Source organism: Emydura macquarii, unplaced genomic scaffold, assembly GCF_026122565.2.
Source record: "Emydura macquarii macquarii isolate MOO-44397 ecotype Brisbane River unplaced genomic scaffold, CSIRO-AGI_Emac_v2 contig_1253, whole genome shotgun sequence".
NCBI classification, from domain to species: Eukaryota; Metazoa; Chordata; order Testudines; family Chelidae; genus Emydura; species Emydura macquarii.
In genome coordinates this window covers 80,647,010-80,661,823 of record NW_027131390.1, presented here as the reverse complement: position 1 = coordinate 80,661,823, position 14,814 = coordinate 80,647,010, and the positions used below count along the sequence as shown (strand labels likewise).

Genomic DNA, 14,814 nt, shown 5'->3' with positions numbered 1-14,814 from the left:
AAAGCCGAGGCTATGTCTACATGGCCCTGAAGTTCAGACTACGTGGCTGTGAACTGTAGCACACGCTAGCATACTGCACTGTAACATAATCCACTGTGTGGATGCAAACAGAAGGTAACCTGAACATGAACAAGGTAATTCACACCTGCAGCATCCACACAAGGGAGTTACAGCACAGCACGCTAGTGCATGCTGCAATTTATATCTCCCATAATCCAAACTGGGGAGTCATGTAGACTGGCCCTGAGTTTGGAATTCAAACCCAGTCCTCTTGCTCAGTGGTAACCCACTCGGCCTTAGAGTCACTGAGTTGGTCCCAGATGAACTTCAGCTCCTGTATAGCTTAGCATTTGAACTACAGTATATACCACAACAAAGTAAATTAATGAATTAAGACCCATCCACTCTGTTCTGGACACCCCTCTGGGGCCTGGTCATCCACCACTGAAGTAAATGTGAGTTTTTCCATTAGCTTTAGTACGACTAGGATAATGGGATCTAGACCATCAACTCACCACTCAACTTTCATGAGTGGATGCCGAGTTGTCCAACCTAGAAAATTACTTTCAAGTTGTTTCAGTATTCAATATGAAATCACACATTATAACAGCAAACGTAATTAAAGTTCATATATCCTTGTAGAGTGTATCATTTACTTTCCGTTACATGGTTAACAAACCCAACTCTCATAAATGGCTCAAATGAAACACATAGGAGCAATGCAACAGTCAGTGCAGAACTTCTGTTTTTGAAGAAAAAAAAGTAATGAAGTAATAAAACTCTTACTGATCAGTTTATAGAGGAAAATCTGATTAATATTTACTCTCTTCAATAAAGGCTAGATTTATATATCTTATACAGTGCTCCCACCACAGTATCCAAGTGCCATAACAGTTGCAATCATTCCAGCAACAGGCTGCAATATTAAAACTGAATAGCAAAGTAAATTCTTAGAAGACAGTGAGTTTTGTCACTGACTTCAGTGGGACAACAATTTTTCTATTGGTTGCACAGCACCAGCTACCAATTTTTGCAAACTCTGAAAGGTGACTTATAAAGGAAAAACAATCATTGGTTTGTGCCTTTCCTTGCTTCTTTGTGCTTGTAAAGGAGGGCTAAAGCAGGTCTGTCTTTTCTGTTTTTCCTGAAAGGCTCTAAGGATGACTAGAGACCTATAAGGGTTGAAATCTGATCAACTAAGAAGGGAAGTTATTTTTATTCAAATTGTTTAAAACTTATTGTTAATATCAATTTAAATAAAAAACCTGAAGACACTTGGGAGAAAAAGTCTTTGATAAAAGACTCAAAACCCTTCAACAATGGGCTTAAAAAACCCCATTATTAACTCTGATACCTTCTCCTCCTCCAGCAAAGGCAGAGCTAGACTTACCATTTCAGATATTTTTACGGGGACAAGATCCCCTCTGGCCCTTCTTTATGCATAACAAAGCAGCAAAAAAAAAAAAGAGCACAAATCCTTTTAAAAAAAAATGTATGTAGGTCATTTTTAATACATGCATGAAATATGGAAGATGAGTGTAAGAGATCTAACAATTCTGTAATAATTTCAAGTTTAATCTATTTATTATTTTCAAACAATAAGCATATGCATTATTGTAACCAGAGCCAAATTAATGGATTGCAACAAATAATTTGGTCAATGAATTTAGGCAGGGATTTTCAATGACGCAAAAGAGAATGTGTTATAAACTAGATGATCACAATAGTTTTTTTGTCCATGGAATCTATGGATTAAGTTTTTAACTCCCTCTGAAGTTGAGTTCTTTGGAAAAACCCCAGTCCTAGTCTCTCGCTGCTTATGGAGAGTCTGTGAGCAGATCATGATTTCCCTACATTAAATGATTCCCAATTAATGGAATACTACCTTTGAAAATGTTTTACTTTATAGATAGCTGTTTATAACCAATCTGGATGTGATATTTAAGCACTTTTAGTTGTAAATAGTCACATGGTATTCTTTCCCTTCCCTAACTTCAGGAGCATAATTCTTAAAAGCAGTGAGGTTTAAGGTAGCAACTAGTTCAGATTCTCTTGGAAAGGGGAGCAATTGAAGGACAGGTAGCAGATAATCAGATTAAGATATTTGTCAAAAATGTTGCATATTTTCCTTTCTGTGACAGAGGTCTTGGCTGAGGCATTATTGCTAAAAAAAAATGTAAAATGGCCTACGCTAACATTTAATGGTTAGACAGAGAATTCATATTTAATTTTTTTCTCTACCCATTTAACATAGTAACTGCATGTGCACGCCAAGTGTGTAGTCAGATCTTTTTCTAATTCACTGACTGCCTCTGTTCCAGGCCTCTGGCAAGTGGTTTTGGAAAAATTGTCTCCCTTCTCAGCCAAACAGTGTCCCATGCAAAACATACTAACCGCCTTTATTGATCATTAGTACACATAACAGCAAAAGATGAGTAGACTGAAAAACATTGGGATTTGGTTCAATTCTGAACCTTAACAAATTGGTCTGGAAATCTCAACCTTTTCAATGTTATTTTGGTTCTCTCTTTTCAGGTCACAGATTAAACAAGAATGCATAGAGATACGTGAAAATAAAGAACAAACAAAACTAAAGTCGTTTTGAACTTCAAAAATGATTTGATTTGAGTGTTGGGTGAAGGTTCAAGTACGTTCTAATTTCAGCCTTACAATTTCACCCACCCCTACATGTATACTGGCTCCTCCAAGACACTGTGAAACACAATTCTGTGGTTGTCTCTCTCTTTCTCCCTAGATTAATCCAGAAATGAGCAGTTGTCTTCCTCTAAATTCTAGATGGCTGCCTGTTCACCTCCACCCCATCCTCCCTAAATGCAGCTCTGATACTCTTTCCCCTTTGTTATCACCATTCCAGAGATATTTGCGGTAGCATAAAACCCGCCTCTTATGACACCAATCCTTAACTCAGACAACTCTTCCAGAGTGAACGCTCTTAAAGCTTTATGTAAGCAACCCTCAGATGGTGCTGATAACTAGTTTATTTTTTCAATACATTTCATCTTCTCCCAACAGCAAATTGCGTCAGTTTGTGTAGAGGTAGAAGAGTGAAGGAAAGAGGAAACTATGTATAAGTTTGCTCACAAATAAGGGCAAAGCATACCAAAAACTAAAATATTCCACTTTACTATAGATAAATTTAACCATTAGTCTCCAGTGTCTAGGTACACATTTCTGATCCCACGTGTAATTCTGACATAATTCTCAACCTTTCGTTTGCTAACATGGCAGTAACTCTTCTTGCAACCAGGAAGTGAGGGAAGAACGAGGAGAATACTGTGTAAATATCAGCAGTGTTCTGGATATAGTGATAAAAAAAGCAAACAATGAAGATATGAAAAGAAAAAGTAGCTACAATAATCCAACCTATGGACTAAAGATCATGTTTAAGTTAAAACAGTTATAGCAGTCAGGGACCTGGTGCAAAGATGACATTTCCACCTTCCACTCAATCGCTGATGCTTTAATTATCAAAGATGCCAATGACCTGACACGAAGTTAGCAATTACATGTTTCAAACAGAGTAGAAAAGCAGCACCAGGCACCCTGTAATGGAGGGACATGGGGGAAGACGTATCCACAATCTGTACCCAACGTAAGAAAAGAGTGATTAGAAAGGTAGGAATCAAACTAGGAGACTAGCTATGCCAGATCCTTGCTCAAGGGACTTGATAAGGACAAAATGATGTATCTTCTCAAAAGCTGCACTCAAGTAAAAAGGGGAGCAATGGAGGACTCCAGGATCAGAGGCAAGAGAGATGCCTCTAAGTCTGCAGCACACTTGAACTAAGGGGTGAAATAAACTGGGGGAGAAGGGACACTATACAGAATTCCATCTACAAAACAGATTCTGGCTATGATTCTGACTAAGCATTTAAGGCCGGAATGTAGCCACTGCCCATCGGTTACATAAGCCCTCTCTCTACAATAAGCAAAACTAGAACCCCAACCTATACTCTCTGATTGTTGAGATTTTTTTAGATTCAGATTTAAATCCAGATCCAAATTTTGCAACTCAGATTGACCTCCAGTAAACAGATTTAATCTTAAATTATAACTTTTTCCAGGTTGTTCCCTACACTTTTTAATACCTAGGGCCTTCCAGAAACTGGAAAAATACCAGGCACCTTTTCTGTGATGAATCAGGGCTTTATTCATCTCAGATGACACTCACCTGCAGCCCAGCATCATATCAGTCTGCCTGCAGCCCTCTACCTTCTCACACATCCAGGTAAGCTGAAGGCAGGCAGCAGACTTTTGACAACAGTTACTCCTCTAGTCCATCTGGGAACGCTCTAGCACCTGCTGAGCGGGCAACTAGGCAGTCATTCTGCCTTCCCTCTCTCAGCTCACCTGGGTGGATCAAGACAGGTGGGAGGAGGAAAGGAAGGCAGCAATACTGGCCATCATTAGGAGCCCCTTACCTTCTGGTGCTTAGTATTGGTCCTAGGCTCTTCTAGCTAACTGTACCATGTTCCCCCTGTGCATCACAACTCCCCCCTCATCCAGTTATCCCAGCACTCCAAACACCTGGAACGTACATCTAGTGATCTCACCAGCCCCCAGCTGCCCTAAAAGCAAACCCAGTCACCCTACCACGCTCAGCTACCCCAACACCTGTCAGGCACTCCACCACCCCCCGTTACTCATTCTACAGTGGCATACCTAGGCGGGGGGCCACACCCCTGGGCATCAGCCTGGGAGGGGGGCGCCAGCGTGGCCCTCGGAGGAGGAGCCGCCCCCAACTGTCACAGGTAGCCAGGGCCCTGCGGCGGCACCGAGTGCAGTATTGATAACTACGACCTATCAGAATTTGAGACCATTCCAGACCTAGATCCCAAAGTCTGATAGGTCCTAGTTATTGACACTACACCGGCGGCCGAGGACTCCCTCCTGGACCCTCCACTCCCACACTAGGAGCAACGAGGAAGCCGCGGGAACCGGAGGCCATCACACACCCTCCCCTCACGGGGGTCCCAGCCACACCCACAGCAGGAGGAGAGTGGGGGACAGGGGGCAACAGCCCTGCAGACACTCCCCTCCCCCGCAGGGTGCTGCTGCCACCAATGGGGGGAGGAGTGGGGGAGAGTGGGAAACGGGCCCGCAGACAGTGGTGTACCGAGCGGGAGGGCCTCCTGCACCCCCGACCCCCAACCAGGCCAGGGGCTGAGGCTGTCCCATCCGAACTGGCGCCAGGATGGAGCGAGTGAGGCGGGTGTCATGTGGCGGGTAAGTGCAAGGAGGAGGGGGCAGCAGCGGAGCCAAGCCTGCATTTGTGCCTCCCCCCCACCGAGCATTACGTCCCCACCTTCCAGGTACAGATCCGCCTCTCTCCCCCGAGCAGCTTGGGGCAGTGCCACAACCCCTCGTGCACTGCACGGGGGTGTGTGTGAGGCCCGAAGGGGGTGCAAATGTAGGGTTGGACCCCAGGCACTGGAGACCCACCTTATGCCACTGCCATTTTAAGCACATCCACCTATCCCAGCCCCAACCCCAGACACACTAGCACCCATACACCCAGCTACCCTTTACCCTCACTGGGAATTAGGGTCCTTGGGCAGCTAGTGTGGGGTAAGGTTCATGGGTGCAAGGTAGTTCATCAGGTGCTTGGGAGAGCAGGAAGCTACTTGCGATTGTTTCGGGGAACAGACATTATTCCTGACTCCTTCATCCTCCAACCTGTCTTCTGACTTGCTGGTTAACCAGCAACAGAGATAAAGCCACTGGTGGAGGACAGGAGGCAGTGATGGACGCTGGCTGTTGCAATCTCTTACTGAAGGCAGGTTATGGAATGGGAGGAACACAAGAGGGGAGAAGGGAATGGGGAGAGGGTAAATTGGGGATCAAACTGGGAGAGGTAAACTGGGGGAGGGGAGCAAAAAGGACACTTTTCCTCCAGGGCAGAATCCACTGCCTTGGTCCATTAGTCAAAACTCACTCTTGCTACAATGGTCTCTTGTGGAGAGCCTCAAAACTTGGCAGTTCTGATGAATACTTTCAGAAGAGATTGTCACTGTTCATGGCAACTGCACCTATATTTCCCTCTCTCGGTCCAGCAAGGCCACCCACTCTAGCCTCCCAGCTTTTCAGCCATCATCTTTCTTGGTTGGAGACCTAGGTCTCTCTACCTCCTGACTGGGGTTTTCCAAGGCTGCATAGTTTGCTGCCCACACTGTGAGTTCCCCAGAAAGTCAGATTGCCTCAGCAAGCCTGCTTTGCTTTCTCCTCAGAGACTTTAAACAGTTATAATTGCTACAGTTGTTACCACACAGCTTTTTCCAAGAGAGCATGTTATTTTTACAGTGAAAACATTATAGAAAAATCATATTAAAAACAATAAAAGAACGTACATGTGGGCTAATAAACTTACCAGAGATCACCCCAACTCCAGCAAGGGCTGTGGCAGGTGACCAGTCCTTCAAACCCCACTTAGCTATTTCTCCTCTGGTTACAAATTCATAACAGCTGTTAGCTCAGAACAACCAACCTGATGAATCTGAGAGTCACTTCCTTATAGTTTGAGCATTTGGTCAGCAATTGCCCTCTTCTGAGGCCATAGCTTCAAAGGGCTTTTGCATAAGCGGAGATGGAGAGGAATTTGCATTGACCTCCCCACAGATATTTCCCAGGAAATCCACTTTGCACATATTGTCCCAAAAGTTCATTCTTGTCTGCCACATTTTTCAATATATATATTTTGCACTAAACTCTTATTCTGCACTTTGAAAGTGGATTAGCCTAAAATGTAAAAAGGCACTCAGTGAAGAGTAAGCGCATCCACAAGGGCAACTAGTATGGAATAGCTATTCAGCAATGGCTATTCCAGTTTTCTGCCCTGGGTAGACAAGCCCTAAGTATTATTGTTGCACATATGGTTATTGGTTTCAGACGGTAAAACAGACACAGTGAGGTAGATGTTTAACTTTCTGAAAATGTTCACTAATTTTGCATCACTGCTTTTCTGGTATTTAATTTAAGATATTCTGAAAGTAAACACTCAATGGATGTACCCAAAATTAGTGGGCATTTTTGCAGATCTAGGCCTAAATTATTTGCCACAGGCTACAGAACAGCAAAGCAAGGAAGAGAACTAAAGAATTCTAGTTTCAGAGTCCTATGCTCTTAACATTAAATCATACTCCCACTTGAAAAAATACAATTTCCAGTCCTTCTCAACTTCACTAAAGTCCATTTATTGGAATGTAATCATTTTATTCTGTCATTTTGGCCTAAAGTTTTGTTGAAGCATATGAAACAAAAGAGTGATGTTGAGAAATATTTTGGGGGAAAATAATGTGCCACCAAAAAAAAGCAAGCTAAGTGAGATGAACTAAGAAACATCCATGAATAATCATTTAAAAATTTCCTTTTCATTCCCTGAACACTGACCTAACCATTTTGATTAATTAAAGATTAAAATAAGGGTATCTTCAAAAAAAGTGTTTATCAGAATAGATTTTAGTCCACTTAAGTCACTGTTATGAGATCTGCATTTTTTCAGTTTTTTCTCCGGGCCTAATTCTGCCACCCATACTCAGTTTTGTAATACTTAGGCAGGTATCCTCCTAACTCAGTTATACTGAGCTTAAGTCAACGAGGCAGAATCAAACCAACAGTAATTAAGTGTTCTCTTCTTAACAGTTGTACCATGACATCTGTACCACTTGCATATTCTCAGTTCAATGCTGATAACTCTGATAAGACAAATTAGAGGATTGGGCCAAAAGAAATCTGATGAGGTTCAACAAGGACAAATGCAGAGTCCTGCACTTAGGTTGGAAGAATCCCATGCACTGCTACAGACTGGGGACTGACTGGCTAGTCAGCAGTTTGGCAGAAAAGGACCTGGGAGTTACAGTGGATAAGAAGCTGGATATGAATCAACAGTATGCCCTTATTGCCAAGAAGGCTAACGACATATTGGACTGCATTAATAGGAGCATTGCCAGCAGAATGAGGGAAGTGATTATTCCCCTCTATTCAGCACTGCTGAGGCCTCATTTGCAGTACTGTGTCCAGTTTTGGGCCCCTGCTACAGAAAGTATGTGGACAAATTGGAAAGAGTCCAGAGAAGGGCAACAAAAATGATTAGAGGGCTGGAGCACAAGACTTATGAGGAGATGCTGAGGGAACTAGGCTTGTTTAGTCTGCAGAAGAGAAGAGTGAGGGGAGATTTGATAGCAGCAGAAAGGATGGAACTAGGCTGTTCTCAGTGGTAGTAGAGGACAGAACTAGGAGCAATGGTCTCAAGTTGCAGTGGGGGAGGTCTAGGTTGGATATTAGGGAAAACTTTTTCACTAGGAGGATGGTGAAGCACTAGAATGGGTTACCTATGGAAGTGCTGGAATCTCCATCCTTAGAGGTTTTTAAGGTGCAGTTTGACAAAGCCCTGGCTGGAATGATTTAGTTGGAGTTCGTCCTGCTTTGAGCAGGGGTTGGACTAGATGACTCCCGAGGTCCCTTCCAATCTTAATCTTCTATGATTCTATGAACAGTGACATGATACTTCTCTTTCAAAATCCCAAAGCACTGTACAGACATTGTAAACTTACTTACAACTCAAACTATGGGCATAGAATCACAGCAGTGTAGGATGGAAGGGACCTCGACGGGTATTCTAGTCCAGTCCCCTGCACTGAGGCAGGACTATATATATTATCTAGACCATCCCTGACCAGTGTTTGTCTAACCTGTTCTTAAAAACCTCCAATGACAGAGATTTTACACCTTCCTAAGTAATTTGTTCCAGTGCTCATCTACACTGACAGTAAGTTTTTCCTAATGTCTAACCTAAAACTTTTGCTACAACTGAAGCCCATTACTTCTTGTCCTGTCTTCAGTAGATAAGGAGAACAATTTATCACCCTCTTCTTTATAGCAACCCTTTTACTTACTTGAAGACTTATGTTCTCCATCTGTCTTCTCTTCTCCAGACTAAACAAACTCATTTTTTTCAAACTTTCACACAGGCCACGTTTTCTAGAACTTCAATCATTTTTGTTGCTCTCCTCTAAACTTTCTCCAATTTGTTCACATCTTTCCTAAATTGCCCAGAACTGGACACAGTACTCCAGTTGAGACCTTATCAGTGCTGAATAGAATGGAAGAATTACTTACCGTGTTCCTTACAAAACTCCTGCTAATACAGCCCAGAATAATGTTCACTTTTTTGTAACAGTATTACACTGTTGACTCATATTTAGTTTGTGATCCCCTGTAACCACCAGATCCTTTTCTACAGTAGGCAGTCATTTCTCATTTTGTATTTGTGCAATTAATTATTCCATCCTAAGCATAGTACTTTGCATTTGTCCTTACTGAATTTCATCCGATTTATTTCAGATCATTTCTTCGGTTTGTCAAGATCATTTTCAATTCTAATCCTGTCCTCCAAAGAGCTTGCAACCCCACCCAGTTTGGTATCATCTACAAACTTTATATGTACACTCTCTATGCCCCTTATCCAAATCATTTATGAAGATACTGAATAGAACCAAACCAGGACAGATCCCTGGGAGACCCACTTGATATGCCCTTCCAGCTTGACTCTGAACCACAGAAAACTATTGTCTGAGTATACTTTTCCAATCAGTTGTGCACCCACCTTATAGTATAGGCTACATTTGCCTGGTTTGCTTATGAGAAGATCATGTGATACAGTATGAAAAGTCTTACTATGATCAAGATCTATCACATCTACTGCTTCCCTCACCCACAAGACTTGTTACCCTGTCAAAGGAGGATATTAGGTTGATTTGACATGATTTGTTCTTGACAAATCCATGTTGACTGTTACTTATCACCTTATCTTCCAGATACTTACGAACTGTTTATTTGCTCCCTTGTGTTTCCAGGTACTGAAGCTGACTGGTCTATAATTCCCTGGGTTATCCTTATTCTCCCTTTTATATTTGTCCTTTTCCAGTTCTCTGGGATCTCTCCTGTCCTACGCGAGTTCTCCAAGATAATCACGAATGGCTCAGAGATCTCTTCAGCCAATTCCTTAAGTATTCTAGGATTATTTCATCATGCTCCGACGACTTCAAGACATCCATCTTGCATAAGTAATTCGTATCTTGTTCTTTCCCTATTTTAGTCTCGGATCCTACCCCATTTACACTGATGTTCACTATGTTAGTTGTCTGATCACTGTTAATTTTTTGGTGAAAAACAAAAAAGGAATTTAATACTTGGGCCATTCCTGCATTTTCTGTTATTGTCTTTCCCGCCTGAGTAATGGGGCTACCCTGTCCTTCATCCTCCTCTTGCTTCTAATGTATTTGTAAAACATTTTCTTGTTACCCTTTATGTCCCTAACTAGTCTAATCTAATTTCTGGCTTCTACTGAATGAATTGGTAAAGAAGGGAGCCCTTCCTCCTTCCTAGCTTTCTTGTTCAGTGAGCAGTAAGAACCCCACTTCCTCTGCTTTGAACACAATTTTAGGATTCAAAATTATCTCCATCTGTATCAGTATGTAATTCATGGAGCACCTTGGCGGAGCTAGCTGAGGCTCTGTCTCTTTCCATATCAGGTGTTGGTTTTGAGCCAGTGGTGAAAGGAATGCTACACTCCCCTATCTTTCTCCACAGGTAAAATGTCTCCAGCCAAGACTGACGGTATTGTGCTGTTCTGCATCTACAACACGGGTGTGGTCTTCAAAAGCCATGATACAGATCTATTATTATTGCAAACAGGCAGTGCTTAATTTGTGATGAAATTGCTGGGGCTCAAGCAATTTTTTTACTTTCATAACTCATGCAGCAAGTCTAGAGATGCCAGAACTCTGAACCGCCAGAGGTGCTAGGGCTCGGCCCTGGCATGCCCCAGCACAAATTTAGCACTGCAAATGGGGATCAAACACTACTACATTACAGCCACTTCTCAGTTAAAAAGTGGCAGCTGTTTACCACCACATAGCAACTTTACACAACAGTTTAGATAAGCAATAGCAGAATACTTTATCTTGTTGAATTGTTGAATTTGTTGAATATTGTATTTTGTTGAATTTACCAGGGAAATTGTAGGTACAGAGAATTGAATTAGACAGCTGGCATGTGGCCAGGACAATAGATTTCATTCCTTTATATACATATTATGGAAAAAAATCTACATTTCTAAATAGTGAGGATTACACACTGGAGCTATTTTACAGACTGCTACTGAAGTCCAAGGTGTTTTCAATTAAAAATTGGATTTGAGTGCATATAAACATTGTACACATCTGATTACAATTTATATAAGTGAAGACTAAATATTTATTTTAATGCCTTCTTTTAAAGGAACCGAAAAGAACCGCACATTCTTGATACCATTTTTGAACCAATTAAAAGAACTGGATATGATAGAATGTTGTCAGTGAGAACTGGGATTAATAAAGTCATTACATTCCAGTATCCCTCTCAGTCTGAAAAAGAAAATGCATTGTCCCACTCTTTTATTAGCTTCTGCAAATGCTGGATCCCAAAAGGAACTGCTGGCAAGCTGTCCAAGATATTGTGACAACATGGTGGCTGAATGCACATGCAGCTCAAGGACTCCCTCAAACCATGTTTGTCACATATTATTACCTTCCTTTCTATCTCCCCACAATGCTTCCCACTGCTTACCTAACCATAAGTACCACATCATCCCATCTGCAAAAATTTTCCCATGTACACTTTCCTACAAACCCACAAAACCATTTCCTGTGCTGCTTTCCCATAATTGCCTGATAGAGTTGTCCCAATTTTCACTTTGAAAATCTACTTACTTTGGATAGACAATAAGGCAAGAAACAAAGACAACCAACCACCAACAAAAAACAGGCACCCTTCTGGAGGAAACCCTAGCAGCAGAATATCTTTAAGAGTTGTACAATAAGACCCCTAATTTCTATGAATATCTAGTATTATTTTATGAATGACTGATATGAATTGCAACTCCATACGTAAATTACACTAAGTTAATCTCAATTTTTGCTCCAATTCACTGCTGTATCTTTAGTTTAAAATGCGGAAAACCCAAACCTTCTCAACATATCTAAGTGGTGGATAAGCTAGTTATTTTAAGAATACACTGAAATTACTTTCTGTCAAGCCAGTATATCTGTAACCTTTCTTGATATTTACATTACAAATGAGACTTGCACAATATCTACCTTACAATAGGAATACTCTATTTCTCTCTGGTTTGTTATGAGTCTGTAATGTTGAATTCTACACTGTTATAACTACTAGTCATGAGAAAGTTAAAAAAAAGAGAGAGAAACTGATGTGTAATTAACTAGTAATTCTTCACCCACTAAACATGGATTTGATACTGTTTTAGATTAACATCAAGGGCTAGCATCACATTGAAAACACATAAAATGACCAGAGTCCAAAAGTCTGTCTCTGATATCCCTCTGTCCTTGATCTCTGAGACAGTGCTATATGTTTGATATCAGACATTTATGTAAGTTGTTTTGGTTTCAGTAACACTTTTTTAATGGAGATTATTTTCTCATCTCCTTTAACCTGCCACACAAGATCGACAAACTAGAATTTTACTGTTAGGGCTACAATTTTCAGTCCCAACCAACAGGAAAACAAAATGTTGCAAAGTGACACATTTTGATTATACTTTTTGGTGTTTACTTGGGAATTAAGACGGCTTGATGATTTTAATTTTCTGTGAGGCTTCTCATCTCTGGAATCCAGAGACATCTTCAAAAGTGAGTTGCCCTCCAGTTCCTGCATGAATATGTGTTACTCTCACTATCTCCACACTAAGAAATCAGCGAGACCTTTGCTGGGAACACTTTCCAGAACCCAGTGGGTAATATTACAGTTTACCATCTGGCTATGGATTTGTTATACCCTGCAGAAAATAAAGTCTAGCAGCAATGGACAAAGAACTCATTGGAATTCTTACGCATTCTTCAGGGATCAGCCTCATTTTCTCACTCAAATTATCATGGTCTCATCAAAGATCACTATTTTAAACTTACTTTTTGTCAGTAAAACTACAGGAACAGCAATGGCAATAACAATCACTGCTGTCGCAAGCAACCCCAACAGACACTTCACTGCTGGCTGGAAAACACGAAAAGAGAATTCAAAGTTAGAAATGCACAGTGTGTGTTAATGTGCCAGCGTGTATAAATCAGCTTTATGTTCAAGTGATTGTGTCAGGGCTGGTGTGTGTCTCAGGACTCGTGCGCGTGCCAGGCTGTGCACTTTGACTGGTTCCAATGCAGGTTAAGAACATACATAGGTATGGCCATACTGGATCTGACCAGTTCTCCCTCTAGCCCAGTAGCCTGCCTTCCAGCAGTGAACACTGGCAGGTGCCAGTTTATTGCACACTGAGTTTGTGCGTGTGTCTTTGTGGGCCAGCGTCACAAGCTCTTGCTAGAGTAACAAATCCTCCTGCACCTTCCCTGTGCCTGGCTGGGGCACAGGCGCACCGCCCAAGCCCCGTGCGGATTTGCTCCCGTGCAAAGAGCGAATGTTGCATGACCATTCAGCGCTGGAGAGTCGCTCCCGGGAATTACCCTCGTCCTGCGCCGAGCCCAAGCCAACGGCCCTTCCAAGTGCCTCCTGCTCTGGCGGGGGGGTTTAAGTCGCCGCCCGGGGCCATTGCAGCGCCAGTTACTTACTGACCTTCATAACTGGGAGCTGCTGGAAGCGCCGCGGATCTTCCCCGAGCGCCTGCGAAGAAGGAGCGAAGCCTCTTCCCCTCGCGCACACTCGGCGCTCGCACTCCCGCCCGCCCGGCCGCTAGTTAAACATTAGCGAGGCGGGAGCTGCAGCTGCCCCGCACGGGAACCCCCCAGGCACCTACTCGGGCAGTGAAAGGGTAGAGCGGGTGTAGCCGCGGGGCGGGCGCGGAGGGTGTGGCGGGGAGGAGCCTAGCTGGAGCCCCGGGATGGGAGGGGGCTCCGTGGTGGGGGCACCCGGGAGTGTAGGCACTGCAGCGGGGAAGGGCGGGTTGCCCCGTCCGCGCCGGTTGCCAGCGGTGGGAGAGGGCAGGTGCACGCAGGTGGGGCTGCGCCCTAGTGCGGGAAAGTGGGCCCGATCCTGCCTCCTGGGAGGGGGGGCAGGATCAGGCTCCCCGAGGAGAAAGCAGGGCAGGCTGAGTGTGCCCGGCGGGGGTGCTCGGTGGGGGCTGTGTGCGGGCAACGTGTCTTTGGGGCGGGAGGTTGGTGCCCATCGGGGGAGCAGGGAGGAAGGAGCGCGCTGGAGGAGGGGGCGGGGTTGGATTGTTCGCAGTTGGGGGGCAGGAGGGCTGTGCCGGGGGGGGGGGGGGGGTACGTAGGTTGCTAAAGTTCCCTTCACTTGTAGGGCACCATCACCCGTCAGCAGACCCCGCTGGGGAAGAGAATGGTTCGAAACAATTGCAGCAACTTCCCACAGCTCAGTTCCAGGGCTCCGCCCTCGTCCCGTGACCAGCTGCACCGGGGGGGCACCGCCGCGCGACTTCTGTTGCACGGCATGCTTTCTGCTGCACGACCTTTAGTCCCACGGGCCACATTTATTAAGTAGCTGGCTTCCCCCGGAAAACAAATCGGCTTTTGTCTGAGTCCATTCCAAAATTTAGAATAGGGTGACGCCCTCTCTACATTTAAAGGAAGGATGTAGGCATTAACGTTATTGGTCTAGAACCTGGGCTGCCTGTTACACCCAAACATGGTGAAATGCTGCTCCTATTAAAGTCGAGGGTAAAACTTCCATTAAGCTATACTCTGAACTATTACTTTCTACGCACTCTGCTTCTGGAAGAGCATTCACACAAGGGTTCAATGCACTTTAATTAATACACTTTAAATTCATACC

The 14,814-nt window shown here is 43.5% G+C and overlaps 1 protein-coding gene across 3 annotated transcripts in view; it reads right to left on the bottom strand.

Annotated features, from left to right (window-relative positions):
- Positions 1-13,768, bottom strand: part of LOC137153704 (dipeptidyl peptidase 4-like) — a 76,926-nt gene extending 63,158 nt beyond the window's left edge. For all 3 annotated transcript variants that reach the window (XM_067549365.1, XM_067549366.1, XM_067549367.1), the window contains exons 1-2: positions 13,642-13,768; positions 12,987-13,071 (exon numbers count right to left, since the gene is read on the bottom strand). In XM_067549365.1, the coding sequence (XP_067405466.1) occupies positions 12,987-13,071; positions 13,642-13,647 (91 nt within the window). In that variant the 5' untranslated portion in view covers positions 13,648-13,768. The remainder of the gene's footprint in view (positions 1-12,986; positions 13,072-13,641) is intronic.
- Positions 13,769-14,814: the final 1,046 nt, after the last annotated feature.